This window comes from Lathamus discolor, chromosome 16, assembly GCF_037157495.1.
Source record: "Lathamus discolor isolate bLatDis1 chromosome 16, bLatDis1.hap1, whole genome shotgun sequence".
Lineage (NCBI taxonomy): Eukaryota > Metazoa > Chordata > Aves > Psittaciformes > Psittacidae > Lathamus > Lathamus discolor.
In genome coordinates, this window is record NC_088899.1 from 2,370,589 (window position 1) to 2,394,374 (window position 23,786).

The 23,786-nt window shown below is 47.4% G+C and overlaps 1 protein-coding gene across 12 annotated transcripts in view; it reads right to left on the bottom strand.

Annotated features, from left to right (window-relative positions):
* Positions 1 to 23,786, bottom strand: part of EIF4G3 (eukaryotic translation initiation factor 4 gamma 3) — a 150,847-nt gene that overhangs the window by 45,194 nt on the left and 81,867 nt on the right. For 10 of the 12 annotated variants that reach the window (XR_010616238.1, XM_065696191.1, XM_065696190.1 and 7 more), the window contains 6 exons: positions 20,404 to 20,583; positions 19,755 to 19,869; positions 15,944 to 16,044; positions 13,074 to 13,196; positions 7,117 to 7,225; positions 755 to 1,612 (listed from right to left, as the gene is read on the bottom strand). Coding sequence is in view for 11 of the 12 variants with exons in the window: in XM_065696191.1 (XP_065552263.1) it covers positions 755 to 1,612; positions 7,117 to 7,225; positions 13,074 to 13,196; positions 15,944 to 16,044; positions 19,755 to 19,869; positions 20,404 to 20,583 (1,486 nt within the window). In the remaining variant the exon portion in view is untranslated. The remainder of the gene's footprint in view (positions 1 to 754; positions 1,613 to 7,116; positions 7,226 to 13,073; positions 13,197 to 15,943; positions 16,045 to 19,754; positions 19,870 to 20,403; positions 20,584 to 23,786) is intronic. The other 2 variants (XM_065696197.1, XM_065696186.1) reach the window with 1 other exon arrangement.

Consider the following 23,786-nt stretch of genomic DNA (forward strand, 5'->3'; position numbering starts at 1 on the left):
TAAGGTCCAGCATATTGACCTAGTGCAGCAACACACAAATATGGAACAAGGCCAAGCTCAGCTTTTCATTTAATTTAATCCATAGCAGAGAGTAGCTCGAGATGCTCCTGATGCCAGCGCACATCCAGGGCTGGCTTATGAAAGAATAAACTGGAAAAACCCCAAATCCTATTTTAAATGTTACTTAAAAAACCCCAACAACCCCCCCCCCCCCAAATCCCAACCTACTTTTTCTGCTCTGCTTCTTAACCAAACTTCATCAAATTCCAAGGATATGTTTAAATAAAACACCTCATTTTCCCAGCTCTGAAAGGACTCCAAAACAGTGGGGAAAGATGAGACACATCTAAATGCTTTAACACTGCTAAATGTGCACCATAGCCAGCGTTACAGTTGCCCCAGCAGCTAAATACAATCGATTTAACTTGGTTCCCAGTATCATTTCCAGGAAGTCCTGAAAAAAATCCAGTTTTCTATAGAAAATACAACCCATGAAATGACAGAGGTCTACATGAATCCATTCAGTGCTAACCCAGCGATGACAGAGGACACTGAAACCAAAGGCAGGTGACAAGGCTCAGAGGAACAGCCTGGATTCTCAAAGGGAGATACACAAATGTCGAGTCTTAGTCATGCAGCACGATCAGATTTTGCTTTGGCAGGTAGAAATGGAAACACCTGATGGAGGAACCACCCCAGATCTCTTTCCATCATCCTCCAGTTCACTGCACGCAGCCACGGTGCCAACACTTACCTGGGACAGGACTCTTGCTCGAGTTTAAACTCTGAGCCTCCGTGCTCTCCTCCAGTTGCCCATCTGCTTCTGTCTCTTCCTTCTTTTCAGTATCTTTTACCTCTTCGCTAAGAGTAGTTCTTGTGCTCTCCTCTCCTTCTAAATCTCCCTGGACAACAGGGAGGGCACTAGGAGACGGAAGAGGAGGTGGAGAAGGAGTTGTAGTGGTAACAGCAGCAGCAGCAACCGAACTGGGAGGAGATGGTGGCGGAGGGGTGGGAGGTGGGGTGGGAGGAGGAGAGGGAGCAGCGTGAAGAGCACTGGAAGATGGCACGCTTTCCACTTCTGCTGGAGGTGCTTCGGGGGTCTCCAACTCAACAGTCAATGGTGCAGCTTCCGTCTGGGCTACATCTACTACGCTCTCTGCAGCAGTTACCTGTTCACTAACTCCATTCACCTCATTAATTAGATTAGTACTAGCAGTCACTGGAATATCACTAGATGCTACACTACTAGGCTCCTCGCACACCTCGGCATCAGCCTCTTCTGCTGGCGAAGGGTCTGATGTGTCCGTGCATGGTGTGGCACTGGATATAGGCATTGCCTCCTCTTTTGGGGAAGCCAGTTCACATTTCTCCTCTGAGTCAGCTGTGAATGGGGGTTTACTAGAAACGGTGACAACAGCAACAGTTGGAGCAGCAGGAACAACTGCGACGGGAGCGGTCGGGGTTGGCGATGGAGCAAGAGGAAGTTCTGGTGGGGTTTCCACTGAGGTGGCCTCAGTCGTCTGGCCAGCTTGATCTTTTTTCTCCCCAGTAGGTTCTGGTCTGAGGACTGGAGAAGAAGGTTTTAATACTGGGTCTGGTTTTGGCTTCTCTTCTGGGAAAGGAGAGAAACAAAGGCAATGTTATAAACAACAGAACAATTCCACTTCCCTTTGCTGTACCTAAGCCCCCTCGGTTCCCCTCGCCTGCATCCTGCCTTCCATCCAAGGAAGCCACCAGAGGCACCTGAAGTTAACCCTGCAGGTAAAGGGGAGCAACAGGCAGGCTGCAGCCAGTCTCAAACACAGCCACTGCTCCTGGTTTTCTGAATGTAACGGCCTTCACAGAACAGGCCTGGGAAATGTTACAAAAGGTGCATTTTGTGAGAAACTTGCAGCTGAAAATGGGATTTTTCTTGACAGAAATTACGAAAGACAAAAGCATCACTTTACTTGGGTTCTGCCCAACTTAGAACTTGGGTTCTAACCCTGAGCCACGGGCCATTCTTTTACAGATGCCACGTGTTGTGCCATTATGAACACATGGGATGCATTGAGTTTATTTTCCCCCTTGTTATTCCTCAGCTCCACCACCATCAGCACACCAGACTAAAGGACACATCCTCTCTTTCTGTTCTAAATTCCAGCAGAGATACCTTTCCCCAAAGAAAGCAGAGCCAAGAAGGGATTTAAGCACAGCCAAACAACAGCATCATCAGCTCTTGATGTTTGTGGTCCAACGGTATCAAGCAGGGAAAAGGTATCTGCACATGTCACACCAAAGCCCAAACTACCGAGCACAGAGAAGTCCCTGCACTGATCCTGTGATGACCAAAAGGCTTTGCAATACCAGCCCTGCTGCAACCACCATGCAGCTCCCAAAGCTGAGCTGCATTTAACACATTTATTCCCACTTCTTTTGAACAAAGTACGAGCCAAGATCCTAAAATATCCGACAGAACTACTTAGGATCTGTGTTACACCCTCTCCTGCCTCCGATTTGGTGACAGGATGTAGGTAGGCTGTGAGATCTTGCGTAGGGAAGTGCCTCCATGCTACAACTCTGCAAGACAGATGAGACACTCAAAGGCAATGTCCTGGACTCGACAGCCCAGTTCTAACCCCTGATACAAGATCTGGCCTCAGGGAGCTCTGCTCTGCCCCACCAATGCAAAACACCCCAGGGTTTTCCAAGCACTGAAGCATCAGGGCGCTCCTCTGGGAGCAGGAAAAAGTAATTCTGGAAAAGCCAGAGGCACAAACCCTGCTGTTCAGATTAGGAAACTGAAGGCCACATCCAACCCCAAACCCAGTTAGAACTAGAAGATTTGTAAGGTCCCTTCCAACTCAAACCATTCTATGATCAAAAGTCAGTTAGAACTCGGGTATGGCTTTGCTTGGTCTTCTCCAAGCTCTTTTGGCTTTCCATTATTCAACAGATAGGCTGAAGGAAAAGGGTTTTGAAGGAGAACACATCTGAAACTGCTTGAAGCACCAAGTCCCATCTTCAGGAATAGCTGGAGCAATGAAGAACTTAGGTCCCAGCCATCGACAGCCCCGGCAGCATTAAAGGGAGGACCACGGCCAAAGCAGTAGTTTAACTTAATGAGGCACGCAGGGAGATGGCTTTGGAGGAGGATGACAAATGACGGAAAAGATGGGAGAAAGTATCCCAACATCTGATTTTGATTCCAAAGGCTCCGTGGAAGAAAAAGGACCTGGGAACTGCCTTAGAAAAGCAACTGTGTCACCTCTGGTTTCTCGAACATCCTTTGCAGAACTCATGCAGCATTCCTGACATTTACAGCTCGCTGTAAACAACTGCCTGGATATTCTCTCCCTTGAGTCAACTGCGATTGCTCCAAAACAAAAAGAAGGCATTTGAAGTGTCCAGAAAAACATTCCAAGAGATAAAAACCGCAGCAAAAATACACGACGGCGTTTTAAACCAGTGTTCAACCACTGTCCTCCAACTGCACCTTATTTGGCCAACGCACCAGCCACCAATACAGGCTGCGTGTGCAAAACCCAAGGAGGGAAGCAATTTGAGGTGGGGGATTTCAGCACAGCAATGAGCAGGTTTGGCTAAAGAGAAGTAAAGCTTAACTGGAACCAGCAGAGAACAGCTCTCCAAGTCCTGGCAAAGGAACATTGATCCCTGCCAGCTCTGACAGCAAGTGTCACGTGGAACAACATACAGTTGGGAAGGGAAAACAAAAATCAACGCAATTCATCCCAAGTGAATCAGATCCCTTCTAAATATGCCAAGATCGCTCCTGACATTATATTTAGAAGGTATTTACAGGAAGCACTGGGCTGTTCAGGAGCAGAGTTTGCTCCATCAGGAGGTATTTTGGATCAATACAGATCTGGCCAAGTTACTCATTAGAAATACTTTGACCAACTCAGCAGGACAGACGCTTGCTGCCTCCTCCATGCAGAGACGTAAAGGCCCAAGAGGGACCTGGGTTGCTGCGTGGTCGTGGCAGCAGAGACCGCCTGGAGCAGTGCATGGGGAAGATTTCACTGGACACAGGGATTGGTTTCTGCTTCATGATGTTTATCTGGAAATGATCGCTGGGTTGGTGCCATTTTTCCATGCTCTGTCCCGGTGCTGCTGCCGGCTTTGCAGGCAGCTTTTGGAGCCCACGTTAAGAGTCCTGCTGTCAGCGGAGCAGCTCGAAGCTTTCCAGACTTTAGGAACTCTGTTTTCCACAAACTGTGTCACACATTTTCCATGTCCACCGCAGCATGTACAAAGAGTTAAAACCCCATAATGATAATACCCCAAACATCGCACTGAGCCTGAAGCTGAGTCAAAGAGGACAACTCTGATTTCATGCACAATTATACCCTGTTACAACTGGCCTGCAGCCAGGCTCCTGCCCCGTCTGCCACCAGCTTGACCTGGATTCTCCAGCAATATCCTCACCTTCTGCAGCCTGGCTGATACACAGGCACCAAGAGCACCTCTAGGAATGACAGCTGCCTGTCTGCTCCCAAATAACGCTGCTTCTCAAGGTATTAGAGTTCAAATCATCTGGGAACTCTGAAGCCTGAAAAGCTGCTCTAAAAGCAGCAAATGCCAAATGCTTGTCTTTTAAAGGAAAAAACCAGGACGTTAAGTGCAACACAATCCCAAATCCAGCCTTGCAAAAGCACAGGGACTGCAGATGCTCACAGTGGGAAGTACCAGAGGCCAGGCTGCCGGCACCACACATGCTTCAATCCCGATCCTGGAGCCAGCCAAGGGGCCACAGTTATAAATAACTGCAGAATGATCACTGAATACCACAAACTTGGAACGACAGCTTTATCCCAAACCTCAACTGATGCAAACTAGTGCCCAAAGTAAAGGGCACAAGTGAGGGTGCGATCCAGAGGATGAACATGGTGGAGAGGTCTTAAGGGACCCGATAATACTGTTTTTAACCAATGTTTGCTTAAGAAAGCCATGCACCCCATCTACGCCTGGTTTTATCTGGGAACAAAAACCCCTAACATCAGGCACAAAGTGAGAAACTATTATTTCCAGAAAGACATGCCACTAGCTTGGTTGAAATCAATGATTTCAATGGTATCTAAAGTTCCTTCCCCTTCCCTCTGCTCTGTGCCGTGAGCAACCCCACTGCTGCTGTCCCAGCCTGAGGCTCACGGTGTTGTTTCAGGGTGCTCTTGCTCTGCTGTGCTGACACAAATGCACTCTTGAGCAGTTTCTGGACTGGAATAAATGTTTGACTCTTTCTGGGATGGAATGGATATAAATACAGGAAAGCTCATCAGCGCTAAATCCCACTTCAAGCTTTGATTTATAGTTACCCCAGCACAGTCAGACCTGTGTAACTAAATAAAGACCACATCCAGTCCACTTCCAGTTCCCTACGAAGGGATTAAGTTAGAGAGAAAACCCACCTGTCCTGGAAATACAAGTTTTCATACACCAGGGGAAATACTGGGAGGTAAAGTGCTGGATTTTATGGTTCAACATTAACTTGCTCAAGAGGGCAGATGTATTTTGGTACTTGCACCTCGGACATCAGTTGGTCAAGTCCCAGTGCCACCATGCACCTTGGCATGCTCAGAGATACCCCCTGGGATGTGGGTGCCTCAGCAGAGGGGGAACAAGGACATGGACTGGGAAGAGCAGCTGTGCCAGAGCTGAGCGAGCCTGCGAGTCCTGCTCAGCCAGCATCATCACCATGGATTCCGTGGGTGTTCAAATCTACCCACAGTGCTTTAGGTGACACAAACACCCAACTTTTGCACAACTATACAAAGCCATTGTCCTGCTTCATGCGGGAGATGGGATCAGATGAAAGGGGAGACTGAGATGAGCTCTTAGGCAGAAGCTCTTCCCTGTGAGGGTGCTGAGGCGCTGGCACAGGGTGCCCAGAGAAGCTGTGGCTGCCCCATCCCTGGCAGTGCTCAAGGCCAGGCTGGACACAGGGGCTTGGAGCAAGCTGCTCCAGTGGAAGGGGTCCCTGCCAATGGCAGGGGTTGGAGGTTTAAGGCCCCTTCCAACCCAAAGGAGTCTGGGATTCTATGGATCTCAAAAGCTTCCACTTCAACCATTTCCAGACACTGCAGCAGTTCAGAAACATCCATGGAACAATTTTCCCTGGGGGAACACCCTGAAGTCTGCACCATTGGCTGTAAAAGAACAACATTTCCAGTAAATTTTAGAATCTGATACAAACGAGCCTCAGGGATCTCTCCTTTCACTTCCAAGTGGCAATGATGCCGCTGTTTGGATCTAAAACATCTGAAGCATTGGAGGCAGATTTTCCCCTCTTTCCTCATGAGTGAAAGGGCACCTCTGCTTTGGGCACCCCTCAGAGGCAGAACCTCCAACACTGCAGTGTGGAGAAGAACCGGGACACAGCGGCGGTGCTGAGCCTGAATCCCTACACTGGCTCCGTTAGCGTGACAGCAGCACACACCTCATTAACCACTGCTGTTTAATGGCTTTTAGGTGGCTGTAAAGCGGGGGAAGAGACTTGGCACACGTTCCATCCTCCCTCCTGGGACACCTTTCCTTTGAACTGTTTAAAAGAACCTCCCTTTAAAATGTATATTCTTGGATAGGAGATGGAAATGTCATCACTTTGAGAAACTTTTTCCATCCGTGCCATTTTTCCTAAGCCAAGTCTGCTCACTAATATGTCTTTTTTTCTAATTAATATTGCCCATGTCCTGCAGGACAAGACAGAGCAGCAGCTCTGGAGGAGCCATATGATGCTCTGGTTACGTGCCATACCTATGGCTAATCGTCCAAATGATCTAAAACCTCTCTGGCCAAGAGCATTTTGCTGGAGGGTGGCACATGGGCAAGAGGAGGCTCTCACTTCCAGATGCTCTGAAACAACATTTAGGACATATAAGCTCGACTACAATTATTTTTAACTGGTTTCACATTGGCAAATTTCAATTAATTCCCTTAGCAACACATTGTTAAAATGTTCCAGTGGAGGCAAAGTCGTCCCTCCCCTCCTATTTCTGCTGAGTGCTTGTCTCCATGCCAAAAATACCCAAACTAAAACAAGAAACGAGGCAAAAAAAAAAAAAAATGAAAAAGATTAAAAATAATCAGGGAGGAAATAGGAAATATCCATCAACAAACCTTGCTTCGGGGTGCTAGTCGCAGTGACAGGGGTGCTGGCAGCGAGGTGGGTGCTCTCCACAGTCCCATAGACCACAGGGCTGTGCTCAGGGACCTGGCTGGACAGCTGCTGGGATGTGAAGTACAAAACAGGGTGACAATGAGCGTGTGAACGTAAGAACCAGCAACGTGGAGCACAAGCAAGTGGGGAAGAGGGTGGGGTAGAAGAGAAGAACCAAGGGTGAGGGGAATAAAGAGGGCAGGTACCAGACCGACTGCATGAATTCAGGAAGTAAGTGGGAAAGGGAGGGAGGAAAAGGCACCAGGAAAAGGGGAAAGAGAGACAATTACTGTTAACAATGAGAAAGAGACAGCACAGCACAGTTATTAACACACTTCATTCTCCAAATGCTTGTCCTAAGAGCAGCAGAAATGTTCACCTAGTTAGGCTGCAAAAAAGCTGGATACACACCAGGGCTCCTGGACTCCTCTAATCGTGTTTGCTTTCTGCATTCCACTCTCTTCTCCACTCATCAGTTACTTCAAACACCTTAGATATTTCAATATTCATTTATTTCTCTGTGTATTTATTTACAGACAGATAATGTGTGTGCAAAGAGTGTTTATGTACCTCCATGCACACACAGGAACTTGGTATCACAACAGGAAAAGAATCTGGATTGGTTACACCTTGGTGGTTGTATGAAGGAATCATCTGATACCTTCTACAAAGAGACATAGGGATGGTGCCTGCTGGGTCACCATCAATCTAAAGGAGAGCAGGAGGAGCTGGTCCCCAATCAGTGGGGACTGAGCCTGAGGTTTTCTATAGACAGAAATAAAACTCCAAGACCAACAAAGTCACAAGAGTGAAAAAGCCACAGCCTGCTGCAGGGACCTGACCTCTGCCCCCACTGTTAACAGGACAAACACCTCGCTTGTGTTCACAAAGGTTCCATAAAGACAAAAGAAAATCCCCTGTATTTTATCTCACAATTTAAGGAAGACCTTGTGTAAGAGCAAGTGACTGCACCGAAGTCACTCAAAGGTAAAGGTGAATCCCTTGGGTATGTTTGAGTGAACGCAGATGGGGCAACTCAACTCTTCACAACTGCAAAACCCTTCAACATGCTGCAGGGACCGCGGGAGGATGAAAATGGGGCTGAATTCCAAGGTAATGCTCGGAAGCGGAAGCCACACTGCGTGTTGCAGGTGCCTGCTCTCATCCAGCCACTCACCCAAGGGGACTGTGCACAACATCCACGCGAAAAGGGATTCTGGAGCAATCAAAGTAAAGCCGAGTGCCCAGGGCACAGGTGTCTTAATGCCTTCTTTGGGGCAGGCTATCAGAAATCCATGCAAAACATATTCCCTTAAAAAGAGAAACTCTCTGGCAACCTGCTCCCCTTCCTGGGACTCCTTTTTCCTCCCATTTCCAGCTATTTCATCTGAACGGTGCAGAATAAGGCGTGAATTATCTTCAATAGGACACTTTTCACCATTTCAGGACACAGAAAGGTAAAGGAGCACTGGGAAAAAGCACATCTGGAAAAAGGGAGATCTAAGCAAGCGGGGTGAAGGGTTGAGATTTTATTTGGGATTGCTCCTCTTCCTGGAAGGAGCCCGATGAGATTGGCTGGAGGATGGACGAGGAACTGCATCCCGACCTCCAGCCAAAGCGGGAAGAAGCCAAAGACAACACGGTTTCACACATGAGCCAGTCTGGAGAAGGCTTTCCCCTCATCCTGTTTCATTTCATGTAAAATTTACGGATGAAAGCAGTGGGGAGAAAGGGGAATGTGATGAGAATGACAGGGACCAAGCGAGACTGGTGGACAAGGAGCCTGTAAGCCTGGAAACTTCCTGGGTCAGAAAACGGGTTTTGTTAAGACCTTTGGAAAACACTCCTTTGTTTTGTGGGAACAGTATCACTAAGTAAATGAAATGGGACTGAAGGACTGACCCTTCCAGGCTCGTGGCTTCAAACTGGAGCATTCAGAGACTTTCCAAGGAAAAACCCCATTTCAAACTGCTCTCATGATTTATGATGCTAAAAGCTGCTCTGCGTTACTCCATCCTACTGCAGCTGTGGATTGAGAAACCCAACGTGTGACAAACTCATTGACACTTGGAAGAGGCTCCCCAGGAAAATGAGAGCATTTCTCACTCTTTCAAAGGTGCTCTTCTGTGTTAGGGACTGGTGAGTAAATACCAAGACCAGATTCCACATGTGGTCCTGGGGTTTATTTATCTTCCCAGTAAAACATATAGCATGAAAAATAGCATTCAGCTAGAAACATAAATAATATCACCGAGAAACACATAAGGAATGCCTTACTGCCAGCTTCCCTTGCAGGAACTTTAAAGCACTTCAGCACCACTGTGGAGGTGCTGGGAAGGCTCCATCTAAAGCACTTCCTGGTCAACTACAGAGCAGGAGGTACAAAAAGCATGGAAATGGCTAAAACCTCGTGGCTTGAGTCATGCTTGTCTGATAGACAACTTCAGTGTTCTTTTGGTGTTAAGCACTTGATCTCCTGAGAGGAGAGGGTGCTCCGGGCTTGGGCTGTCAAAGTTCCAGGGTTAATGTGAGTCAGTTAAAAAAGTAATCCAAATCTAAAGGAAAAATCCCCAATTTTTTAAAATCTATAATTACTACTGCTACTATTATTATTATAAAAGACTTCTTGAATTTGGGTCAGGGACTGGTCTACAGCAGTGCCTTCCGTGCCCTTCTTGAGCAAGATTTTTTCCAGGCATATGCCATTTAAATAAAGAGATGACAGAATCAGACACTGGCAGGCAGTATAAAAGAAGTACTGCCCCAATTCAGCCCAGAGACTGCACATCCCTGTTTTGAGTGTTCAGCCAGGTGAGATCTCATCAACCCTCCCAAAGTGCAGGGTTTGATCCCAAGGGGTGGTGGAACAAGATACCAGTAACGCTGCTGCCCCTGCACCCAACTGGGACTGTTTCACTGTGACGTGTTCCCAGACTAAGCTCACACTGACTGGGCACAGCTTTTATCAGCTGCAGAAAGAGAATATAAGAAAGCCCTGGAATGTTTGTGCAAAGTTATGGCTGAGTCCAGCTCTGGGGCAGCAGCACAAGAGGGACGTGGAGCTGCTGGAGTGAGGCCAGAGGAGGCCATGGAGATGCTGCGAGGGCTGGAGCAGCTCTGCTCTGGAGCCAGGCTGAGAGAGCTGGGCTGGGGCAGCCTGGAGAAGAGAAGGCTCCTGAAGGGGAGACCTGAGAGCAGCTCCAGTGCCTAAAGGGGCTGCAGGGAACCTGGAGAGGGGCTTTGGCCAAGGGCCTGTAGGGACAGGCCAAGGGGAATGGCTTGAACCTGCCCGAGGGGAGACTGAGCTGAGCTCTTAGGCAGAAGCTCTTCCCTGTGAGGGTGCTGAGGCGCTGGCACAGGGTGCCCAGAGAAGCTGTGGCTGCCCCATCCCTGGCAGTGCTCAAGGCCAGGTTGGACACAGGGGCTTGGAGCAAGCTGCTCCAGTGGAAGGGGTCCCTGCCCATGGCAGGGGTTGGAGCTGGAGGAGCTTTAAGGTCCTTTTCAACACAAACCAGGCTGGGATTCTGTGATGACTCTATGAATATTTAAAGTTTACTGATTTTAGGCTGTTCAATACTGTAACATCCACTACTGGAACATTCCACTACTGGAATTCAGGCACTGAGCACAGTTATTAAGGCACAATCTAATTTCATTCAAGATACTAAACTTGCTCCAAAGAAATGAATTGGGGATGATGTTGGGACAATAACTTTGAATTTCCTGGCTTAAGTGGGCTTTAATTTTCAGTTATGTTACACTAATGAACTTTTTCTGGTGAGCACTATTCCAGAGCTCTTCTGTGATTAACAAAAGTGGTTCCAAGTACCTCATCAGAACGAAGCCTGGATATTAAACAATGAAGTATTTGCATACCTTACTCAGAGTAGATGATTGGACATCACTGCTGTGCTCTGCATCTGAATTACAGCTGATCAAAATTCATGCCTATTAACCTCCTCTTGAAAAACATTCATTTTGTCCTGTTTGACTTAATTGTAGAATCTTAAAATAGCTTTCAGAATGCCAAAGTGATCCATAAAGTGCCTGAATTAGCTGCACCATGCATAGGCACGACCTGAAACCTGGCTGCTTTCAGCTCTTCCACACTTCTAATGGGGAAAGTCATTCAGAGAGATAATGGGAAGGGGATCTCACCAGCAGGCAAATGCTTGTCATCTCTAGTGTCTCCTCTGATGGAAAAGGCTTGGAAAAGTCTAATTGATTCTATATGTAACCAGCTCTGGGTTCTCTCCCCTTCCAGCTCTAGTCATAAACCCCCAGACCAGAAACCCTGGGGCAGAAAACAGCTTCTTCCAATTGAACACCACACACCTCTGTTGCAGAACCAGGAGCTGCTTGAGGTGTCTTGCTGCTGCTTCCCATGATGGAGACCAGCAAGAGAAAGCAGGTGACCCAAAAGTGATGCCTTCACATGACAAAAGGATGTGACTGAACCAGGGTGATGGCTAAAACCTGTAACTATCCTGTTGGCCTCAAGGGACAGATCTGCAGGCCAGGCTCTTATTGCATCTCACACATCCCTGTTACACTTTCACTGGCTCAGATGTAACCTCGAGCTCCCACTCCAGTACAGGGTGTCTCAAGGTGAGCTTGTGCTCTTGCCTCAGCAGAAGAACTATCCAGATGCAGAAGGAAAACAAGGTTTCAGCTCAGAAAAGGCTGGTTTACCTGAAAGCTAGCAAAAACCTGAGGACATTGAACAGGGAAGAACTTTGGAAGAAGAGGAAATTGCCCCCCAGCCTCAGCCAGGCTCTGATCGAAAGCCTACCCATCACTTGGAGAACCTTCATGTCTTCTAATCCAAGTAGTGGACAACAGCCTTCAATAAAACACAGCCAACTTCCAAGGCTCGTGCCAAAAAATAGCAGTTTCTTCTCCAATTGTTCAAAACCTTTTCAGTTTAGCAGCCTGTGGCTTAGCAGCATCTCTCTCAAAAGAGAGGGAGAACTAAGAGGATGCATGAAGCCAAGAGCAGCGACACCAGGCTGGGAGGTAGGAAGAGGATCACAGCCTCTCCACCTCTGATGATATGGGAAGAGATCAAGCAGCCATCACCTCTTCCTGCTGCAGGTGGGGAAGGGTGGTCAGAAATCATTTCCTGATTAGATAACCCGGCCACTTTCAGCCCCAGCAGCTCACGTCGTGGTGGACCTAAGGTCACGTCAGCTCCGCTGGCCTGCAAGGCCCTGGCTCCTAAAGGACTAGAACAGACCTGAAGACTAGAACAGACTAGAACTAGACCAGACATTCCACATGGACTTCCCAGGTGGAGCAGGATACAGAGACTTACAAGGGCTCAAACTCAAAGGTGGATCTCAGAAAGATTCCTGAGCTACAGAAAGTGTCAGTTGGGGATATTTCTGCTTTTTCCTACATCAGAAAAAACTCATGTTTTAAGGCTGAACAGGTAGAGACCAAATGTGCAATAGATTTATCCCAGTTCTGTGACAAAATTCCTGAGCTACAGGCATTCTAGTGACTCTAAAACAACACTACTAAGGCAGAAAGACATGAGCATGGACAGTGATATATGATCAATCGCATGCATGAGATGGACTTTCCTCAGGTACACAAGACTGACAGAAACATCACATTTCTCACTTCTCCTTTAACCCTGGAAGTCTTTACAAGCTCTAAAATATATTGCTGACGCAGAAGCAGGGATGGGTAACAAGCAGCAGCGCTGCAGCTCCATGTTTTACAAGCTAAAGGCTGGTAAAAATGACTAAATTTGGAGGGGAGACAACAAATCCTTGCAGAACATTGACAATTTAGGACCATCCCAGTGTTGGAGGTGAGGGGTGGTGTGGATGGGAGATGCGGGGTTTGGCTCTAACAACCAGCAAAGCAAAGCAGACATCACTGGGAGAGGGCTACAGGGCCACTTCCTTACCTGAGGTGGAGTCGGTGTGGAAGTGGGTCTCACAATGGGAGGCGTTGGGTTCCTGCTGCCCCCACCAGACATGATTTCTTCTGTTATATCTTTGCCTCCCTGGTTGGGATCCCGGATTCGGATCTACAGTATTGAACAGAGAAAGGATTCAAGTGAGTCTTCCCACTACACACTCTCCTTGGGGTTTATGGAGAGGAGACATGGACAGGCTATAATTCCATTACACTCGGTAGGAGCTGCTCTGGTTTGAGCTGATGCTCTGCAGGAACACTGGAATGTGGTTTGTTTTGATAACTTGAAATGGCTGGTATCTAATTTAATCCCTTAATCTCTGATTTAATCAGAACACCACACCAGTTAGGTCTAAATACCAGCACCCAGTGTGTGACCCTGCAATTCAGAGCACGGTCCTTACTGCTGGATAAGAAGTTTACTGCAGCTTAGACAATCTATCAGACAGTTTTGCTACAGAACTCATTTGCCAGGCAGTGGAAAGTGCAAGAATTAAAACGAAAAGGCCCTGTTTTACCCTGATACGGAATCCAGTGACCTTGCCAAGCCAGCTGCTGGTGAAGGGGGAAAGCAAATCAGCTCTTCCTGCTTTCCCTTCCAAGCTGGGAAGAGTCACACCAAGAGAACAGAGGGAATCAACCAAAAAATTACTGAGCGGAGGGAAGGGAAACCGCAAGAACAAACTCGAGTCCTGTGAAACTCATCAGCATTTAGGAAACGAGCCTGGGTTTGAGACTCTTCACAGCCCCAAAATGGGAAAGGAAAAACATCTTCCAAAATAAACCACTCAAGAGCACACTCATTTGAATCCTCAACTGACACTTGAGCCGATCTGAGTCACTGAACACAGGAACAGTCACGCTGCCTGGGTCAATCTGAAACAGAGCTTTTAATCTTCAATACAAGAGTTAAAGGTTTTCGCAAGCCTGAAGACAGTGCTGCTGTGAGTCCCCCTCAGAAGCTCCTGGTTTAACTCTATCGAAATTGGTGCCAGAGTCTCCATCATGCCGAGCACGATGCACAACCAAAAGACACAATCCTTCGGAGGGCAGGGGGCTCCCTGGAAAGCACAGGCTTTTATCAGCACCATACGAAGTCAGGAGCTGCAGAAGGGGTTTGTGATTTACTCATTTCAGTGCCCTGTGATTCTTCTTGGCTCTTTGATTTACAATAAATACACACCTGGTGCTCGGGATGCTGGCAAGACGCGCTCCTCTCTTAGTTTTGATGGAGTTTTGCTGCTAAAACATTTCGTTAACCACAGCACAAGGACTTAGGAGCTGGCCCAAATCCCTCCCCTCTCCTCCTCCCAGTGAGTAGTTAATGGCATTAAAACATTCCCTGCTTGATGGTTTGTAGGACTTGAATGCTCACTTAATGGTGCATAAGGGCACGTGTATGTATATACATTTAGTTTTTCTTTAATTTCTCTAATTTCTTCAGTCCCAACCCCAATTAGGAAACTGGAACAGAGCATTCAGAGCAAAACAGCTCCGGCATTTAAAAAACCTTTTGCCTTTCTGCTTCGGAGAACTTGGCTTCCCTGGCATGAAACTGCCTTAACCACAGCTGAGTGTTTCTGAATGTCTCTGCATTTCAAACAGCATCAACGATGTGGCCACGCTGTGTTCTGGATGCTGAGAAGAAACTCCTCAGGCCTAGCGAGGAGGTGGCAAGAGCTGCCTCACCCTTTGCTGACAGCATCTCCAAGAAAAGCCATTCTCACAAGCACAGCAAACACATTGTTCAGCCTTTCCAGTTTCCCAACTCAGACTTCACCTCAGACCATCTCTGAAACTCGAAGATACAAACATCCTCCATTTTGGGAGACATACAAGTCCCCTTCCTGCCCCTCCTCCCTTTGGAAACAGTTCTTTGAGGGCTTTCAAACCACTCCAAAACACACAGTGATGTAAAGCAATTCCTTTTTCAACTGTATAGAAAAGATCCATCCACAAGTTTAAGACCACCCTGAACTCTTTCTGTTTAAACATTACATTCACTCAGTGTGCCTTTACTATTCCCTTCCATCCCCACCCGCAGTAATAATCCAGTGCTAATTCAACAATCTGCCCCTCTCAAACTCTCACCAGTGAATTGGGAAGTGAGGGAGTGTGGCCTCCAAATCCCTCACCACTTTCACGTGTTCACGTTCTTTCAAGCCTGCCAGTATGTCCACAACTTGCTGGGTTTCTGCCTTTTCCAAGGCAAAACCTCTTTCTTTTCAGTCAGTTTCAACCAATCCCCAACATTCTCCCAAACTGATCTGGGTCTGTTCACCAGTACAGCTCGAAGCAGCAGCGCAGGCAGCTGAGGAACCAGGCCCGGGCACCCAGTGCTGTGTTCGACCAGCACCCCCAAGTCCTTCTCCGCAGGGCCGCTCTGAATCTCTTCTTTGCCCAGTCTGTAGCAGTGCCTGGGATTGCTCTGACCCAGGTGCAGGACCTTGCACTTGTCATGGTTGAACTTCATAAGGTTGGCATCAGCCCACCTCACAAGCGTGTCAAGGTCCCTCTGGATGGCATCCCTTCCCTCCTATCAACCGGAACTAGATGATCTTGAGGTCCTTTCCAACCCTAACTATTCTATGATTCTATGTTCACTGCAAAACCACCACAAACCAATTCGTTTTTGTCTGGCTGAGATGTCACAAACCCAGAGCAGAAAATCCCCCCGCAAAAATCAGAAATCAGACACTTGCAGCATTGTGCAGTGTTTAATTACACTTCAGCTGTGAAACTTGGTCTCTCTGTGATGCTAAAGCTCAGTTTTAAGCTTAAGATCATCATTAACTTCCTTCAAGCTTACAGCCAGGACAGATCTCAGGTGGGATGTACCAATCCATGACCATCACTCACCGTTTTTTTCTCTCTTTTAGCGGGTGGAGGCTGCTGCTGCTGTGTAGGCACTATGATGGGTGCTGACTGATACACTGGCTGACTTGGGTAGAAAGGTGTTCCTGGGAAAGGAGAGAGCGACAGAAACAAGAGGGAAAAACTCAGTCTACTAATGAAACTAAACCGAGTGCATGATGTAAACCAGACCCATGTGCTCCTCCCTCCCTTCAAACCCCATAACTACAAGCATTCACCTGGCACGTGTTTTGCTCTCCCCCACTGCCGCTAAACCAGAAGCTGTTACTCCATCCTGACACTGATGAAGTCCTATTTCATTTTTTATCTCCATGAACACAAATGTAATTACAAGCAATGTTCTCCTCATGTTGCACACAGAAAAAGCACAACCAGGTTTACTGTGGAATTACACCACGTTGATGATTACATTCATAATACCCAATGTAGTTTCATTAGGTTTTTCTGTCTGGAGTAAGACTGGCTCAGCATGACCAAGTGCTTTAAAACCACACCAGATATAAAGGTGGCCTTGTAGAGCAGTCTTCTGCCTGTGGAACAGACATCAGGGGAACAGGGAAGGTGGCACTGGGTTTCCTTCCTTCCAGGCATGAATGCCACAGGACTGCCTGTCTGTGCTTGTGTCTGGAGCAATCCCACTCATCCTCCAACTGAACCAACCTTTAAATGGGAATGAGCTGTGTGTCTGTAACCTGAACAGGAGGTTACTGCTATCACAAGTAAATGGTGTAATCCAAGATAGTGAACAAAGGCAGCCCAGCACAACCTGATCTGCAGTTTCAAAGGCTGCAATTCCTTAAACTGGGAACTGGGAAGCAAAAGCTCAGAGCAAGCTCCTGTGTCCATGCTCAGAGGGAGAACACTTCTCTGCTGAGATAGTGGGCAAGTAGCAGAGAGCGCTGCCTGGCACTGGCTCAGGGCTGTGGAAAGCTCAGCTGGTCAAATTCCATCCTGGATGCTGCAGTTAAAGTGGCCTAAATGATTCAATCAACTTCTTATTGTGAACTTCAGTGACTTCAGACCCGGCCTCAGGGCACAAATGTCTCTGTCACAAACTCACAGTCTGGTTTGGGTTAAAGGGACCTTAAAGCTCATCCAGCTCCAACCCCTGCCACGGGCAGAGGCACCTTCCACTACAGCAGCTTGCTCCAAGCCCTGTCCCAACCCGGCCTTGAAAGAGTCCCTACAGCTTGGGAAGCAAGAACCCTCCTGCCTCTCTCCTTAAGAACAGTGATGAAGCCTCAAACTCGGAATTCCAAGGGCTGCTTTGGCCAAGCCGGCCAGGTGAACAGCATGAGCTTGGGTAACAGGAACAAGCCTGGGAGCCTGGGGATGTGTTCATCATCTTGATTTCCAGTTTCCTAGAAACCAGATCTAATCAGACAGCCTGTGAGGTGATCCCTGCCTCAGACTGAGTCACAGAAGGAACTCAAGGAAGGAATCCCGAAAAGCAAGAGTAACTTCTGGGAAGAAATACAGCTCCTGTGGCAACAGACCAAGTACAATAAAGTGCAATTTTCAGTGCAGCTCTGTTCTCTGTGCTGTGGTTTTTGTTCCTGTTTTGTTCCCAGTTCAGCACTACTCAAGTTTTATTCTCCTTCCTTTCCATTCATCCTGTGAAGGTCTTTCCAGAGGCAGCACAGAAACTCACTGCTATCAAATGACGACACATTGCAAAACCAAGACAACTACAGAGGATGCACTGTCCATCGCCCCAAGTTTTGTCCTCTGCAGTACCTTCCCTTCCCCATTCTTTTCAGCCTGCCAAGCTGCAGAGTTTTCACATCTAGCAGCCACGCTGGCTATGAAGTCCTGAGGTTTAAGGCAAGGCCACTGCCAGCAGCATTATCCATGCCTGTGTCATAGATTTCCTTGTCTCCCAGAGCAGTTCCTGGTGAGACACTGCCAGTCCCTATATAAATAGAAAGGATGCAATGGGAGGGAAAGGTGGACAAGCACAGGCAAACCTGCAGTCATCCACTTCCTTGGCTAACCCTGCTCTGCCCGGAAAAGTCTCGGCACAATGGAGGGCTCCAGCTTCACCCAGTGACACTCTGCAGATGCAGCAACCTAAAAGTAAGCTGGGACCGAAAGGTGACAGTCCCTGTGCAAGAAACCAGCCGCCTTCAAGAGTGGAAAGGGACCAGAAGGGAACCTTCTCCTCATTACAGGAGTGAGGACAGACAAACGGCGCTAAGCAAGCAGAAAGCAAGAGAGCAGACCTGTAATGGCAGGAAAAATGAGGAATACCAGGCAATTTCCTCCTTTAGTGGATCAGATTTAAAGAGCCAGAGCAGTATTTCTGCTCTTTATTTTTACTAGAACAAGCAAACAGGAACCAGCTGCCTTCTAATTGCTCTCCCTCCTTTTACTCAGGAGCTACATAACCAGGTTTGAAGGCTTTGTGGCAGCCTGTCAAAGTAGTCCCATTAGCTCTGTATACACCAAGAAAAGGAAAGGAAAGAAGGGAGGGGAAAAGAAGACAAGTAGAGAAGCAGCTGAGGCTTTTCTCCCCTTTAAAAGGAAAAGTGGATTTGTGAAGAGCAAACATGCAATTCTGCCAGCAATAAGGGGTTGTCACTGTTCAGCCTGGAAGGTGATCGTTCACTTCTAAGGCTCCAACATACCAACAGCTAAAGCCTGAAGCTGCATGGGAAGCTGATAAAATCTCTGCCCCCAACAGATTACAGGCCGTGCGTGGGCAGGTAGCAATGAGACTGAACAAAATACCTCCAATTTGATATTGAGAGGTGAAAACCCTTAAAAAACCCCCACAAAACATTACAACAGGGTGATGACTAGAATCATCCTGCTGGCTTTTCCAAATGTTCCCATAAATGAGCAAGGGAAGGTAAATAAAGAAGTGATAAACTTGACTGCAGGATATCTGATTCTGCATCTCATTCAACTATAGCTTGCAGGAGCTAATTTAAATACCAAAATACAGATGCCACTGAAAACCTTACGGGGATTGTGATATAAATATGATATATATTGTACATGGCACCACACTGGAAATTACTATGGAAGGACTTGAATGCAAAAGAGGATTGCTAAGAGAAGAGGTGTCACAGGACACTGAAGGACAGTCCCCCACCGCTACAGGGTCTGCAAGCTGGGACCCTAATGAGAGGTGGTAGTGAGGTCCTGGAGGAGTCAGGGACCAGCAAGATGCAGCCTTGGGATACTTAGGTGCAGCTTTGAAGCTCAATACATGGGTGAGTCAATCAAACCTACTGACCATTGTGTGTCAAACAACCACAGCACACACATGATGTCAGGCAGTCTCCCAAGCCTTTTGCTTCAGAAAAGGCAGGACCAGGATTTGCCTATTAAAAGGGCAAATTTCAGCCTGCCCATGGGTTACAAACTGTTTGTTTGGACTAACTTGACCTTCGCAGCTTAAGATCGGTGAATCAAACCACAGAGGACAAAGGGGTAAGAAACATTAACTGCTGTGAGCATGTTCAGGGCATGGCTCAATGGAAACCGGAGCTGCCAGTCGTATTCACAATACCTTAATAAATAATAATGCTTCAGCAGGGAGTAACAAGTAGCCCCCATTCTTGCTCATGTGTGATTATAGGTAGCTCTGTGGGCTGGAGCCTATCCCCAAGTGCTCCTACAAACAATACTCTTGTTATTGTGCATTTTCAGGATTGAATAGTAAGGGCTGTGATACAACCCAATTGAGAGCTACCTGAAGTTCAAACACATGCTAATCCATTTTGCTATTTTAAATCTTCAGCTTGACAACAGCAAAGTACTTGAGAAGAATGCTCCAAGCAGAACTTACCGTAGGCATTGGGGAATTCTCCAGGACCTGGTCCCGGATAAAAGGGTCCTGGTCCTGGTGGCTGAACAGGATACTGCTGCGGGGGCCCGACATACGGAGGGCCACTGTGCCGATACTAGAAGGAAAAAATAGCCATTAGTTTACATGGAGTTGGGAACTTCATCCTGTTGCACACAGAACCTGTAATCAAGCCCCTGAATCAACAGGGATCTGATTAGCAAACTGATTAATTATAGATTGAGTTACTGTCAGAAGAATACAAGAGAGCTAAAGCTGTGTCATCAACAGACAAGGACTCAAGAGCTGAAGTAGTAAATCCTGATTTCAGCACTGTTTTTATGAGGCCCAGGGTTTCATAGCTGCAGATCTACGAAGTCGATTCAGACACATTTATAGCACTGAACATTCTCCAGGAGCTCAGTTTCACACTGGTTTTGAGGGGGACCTCAAAACCTAGAGGAGTAATTTATTCTTCCTGCCTCCACACACAGAACAACAAATACTTCATACAGAAGGACAGAGGCTAAATATGCATCTACCAGCTTCACTTCACACACACCCCCTAACTCTGCACCAAGCCTTGAGAAGATACAGATGGAGCCAACGTTGCTCTGCAGTCCTTTAGGTGCTGGGATAAGGGGTTTATTACCTGTGGTATACAGTACTGGGGGCCCTGAGGCATTGGGTAGGGCATTGGCAGGTGATTAACCATCATGATGTGCTGGTTGGTTTGATACACCGCCGTGGGGGTCTGCGCACCAGGACGGATGGAAGGGCTGCTGTTCTGGATGGTGGCTCTTGGAGGCTGGATCTGAGGCCTCTGAAAAAACTAGGGCAGGGGAGAGAAAGGAAAGAACTGGTCAGGCCTTCTGGGCAACAACTGGAAATATCATTATGACATTAGAATTCTCATACTACTATCAAAGGGTTGCCATGCGTTCAGAAAACTGCAGGACAATTTCTGCTTCGCTGTAAATCGCCAGCTCACGCTCCAGCCTTCCATTCACATGGAGAAGAAAGGTAAGAACCTTTAAACTCCAAGAGTGATGAGTTTGTAGCTGCTGGATTACACAGCTCAACTTCCAGCGTGAACGTTAAGAGACTGCCTTTTGTCAAATATAGTTTTGGTATGGTGGGTTGGCTGCCAAAAAACACCTTTAGAAACGTGCTTGGGAATGAATATTCCAATAGAGCTTCGGAACAGTTATAAAGCCAGATTTTACCAAGGCCAGACGTGCCTCGTGCCTCTCCTTTACACAAACTGAAGCAGATGACTTGTCTTGCCCTCTGTTTTCAGAAAGGTGGCAACCTCTTTCCAGGGGGGTACCAAACTCTTCTACCACGTGTGCATGAAGTGATGCCCCACGCAGATGGACCAGGTCCAGGAAACCAAGCAACCCCCTGGAACACGCTCCATCCTCAAGCCTTACGCACTGGGAAAAGGCATCGGTATCCCTGGGATGGAGCATTCATGGCACTGGAAGACCTTGCTCTGGAGTCTTTGCAATCTTGAAACTCAGGTTTTGGTAAGATATGCATCAGACATCAACGCATTCACTAACGGAGTAATGATACAAGTGATAGAGACACTTATGCCATGCAGAACCAGGAGTTAAAATTACCTGTATAGGTCTGAATCCTCCCTTCAAGAACGAAGCAAGAAAGCAGCAGGAAACAGAAAGAAAGCCAATGGAACAGCTTACAGATCAGTAGGAAGGAATAGGATATAACATGCACCCTAGTTGCACACAATTCCATTCACTTTGCTACCCTGCCTCGACTAACTTGTTAGAGGAACACCACGAAAAAGACACTGAACTGGCATCAAGGACTCTTCTACCTGAATCCCAACGGAGGGGTCAGAAACTGCTGGAATAGTTTAATATGGAAGCATAAAAATTTAAAGAAAAAAAGAAAAAACCCAACCAAACCATGGTAAACTGCACAAAATGTGATGCTACAGAGAGACACTCTGGTTACTCTGTCCCTAAACAGCAAAGGTTTTCCTTTCTGGTCTCTTTCAGTGCTACAGAGACAGCAGATGAAGCAGAAACCCTTGCTCACATCTTGGGTTTGATCTCCATTTCCACACCAAGACTGGAAGGATAAGAAATGCCAAGTATTTAAGTGTTAAGCAAAATAATCACGATTAGGTTATCTCATGCCACACTGAAGACTGCTGAGTGATGAAGTGCATTGATGGGAGCAGTCTGTGAGCAACTGCATCATGAGTGGGGAGAAGAAAAGAGAGGAAGGAATGAAGGAATGAGCTGGCCTGATCTGCCTCGGCACTTGGGAAGAACAGGGTAGGGCAGAAGGAAGCTGTGATGCCTCTATACTTGACATGACAACGAGCTCAACGTGGTCATTCTGGTGCTGCTGAAGACTTTATGACACCCCATAGCAAATGATGTCTCCAGGAAGGCCAGGGATGACTCCATCTCACAAATCCAGATGCTTTTACGCCCAGCCCTGTTCAATTGGATGAAGAATTGTCCCCAGCACACTCCAAGTGTGACCTGAACCAGAAGGCAACTGTTTGGGGAGAAAAGCTTGGTTGGGAGGGTGCAGAAAGGAAAGGAGAAGAGCAACACACTGCCAAGCTCCTGCATTAACACAAACTGTGGCTGTCTAGATATGGGGAAGCAGAGGAGTGTCGCAGGAACCAAGGGCATATGCTGAATTTATGGGGAGAACCACCAGAGTCTGCAATATCTCATTATCCAAAGACATCAGAAAGAGCAAAGTCCTTTCTTCTTTCTGAGTAATGACTGTTCCTAACCTGTTACACCAGAAGAGTCCCAGAGTGGGGATGGAAAAGTCAACAGCCACCACGATTCCGTATTCACGCAGAGCGAAATGGGCTGGAGGCTGAAGTGAGACCTGCCTCTGCTGACAGTAACAGCGTCCACAGGGCAGCACAGAAAAGCTTCACTGCAAGAGAGGGGAGCCCTGCACCAGTGCGAGCTCCAGATGTGAGCTCTGCTCCTCAGGTCCCTGCTCCACCTATGAAACCTGCTACCAACAGCACCAAAACCATCGGAGAAAAACTTACAGCAACAGAAACTCCTGTTCATGGAGAGCTTCCAGATGTTACCTGCTGGGGCAGCACACTGAAGAAGCTCCATTTCAGGAACACAAGCCGGCTCTCTCCTGCCATAGGACAGCACCTCTGTGCACCACCAACACGGGTGGTGTGTGGCACAGGCTCACTCCTCCATTAAGCATCAATCACCCCACGGTACTGCTAAGCTGTTCCACACCAGAAGTAGCACCTCCAATGAGGAAACTCCTTTTAAACCCTCCAACCTCCCAAAACCACACTGCACTGCCCACACCACTGCAGAGGTGGAGATGGAGAAAGAAGGAGAACTTCATTACTATGAGGAAGACAAGACACAGCAGGAAGAAAAGCAGATCCATTATTCCAAAACAAGAGCACCAGATGCTTTTGGAAGAGCCAACCAGAGATCTCTTAGCAACGTCTGAATCAGTTGTAGCTTCTCCACTAAACTTCACAAGAAAATCAGGTACCATCAGAGCACTGCGCATCCCATTTTAGGTGGGTTTTACTGTTCCAAACAAGTATCAGCTGGCTGGCAAACTGCTCTGTCCTTGCCCCTGTCCCTCCAAGGCTCAGCTGGCAACACTCATTCTTAGAAATGCTTCACTATTCTGACCTGGTTTGCTGAACTAATTGGTTGTGTGAGGTCAAACAGATGCCTGCACAGGCTGTGTTCTCCAGTAACACTCGATGTCCCATAGGAGAACACCAGGAGATGAAAATCAGATCTATTTTGTGTCTTTCTCTTCTAAAAAGTGCAGGATTTGGGAGTGGAGCACACACAGAACCTACTCAGGAATTGAAGAAGGAATCCTGGGCCTCAGCAAGGCTTCTGATAGGTTTCATCCACCCTTCCTCGACAACCTCCTTCAAAAAGTCCTGCAATGGCTAATGATGGTCAAACTGGCTACACAGCCACGCAGCAACCAGTGTGCATCTGAGCCACGGTCCTCAGGTCACAGTCCCGT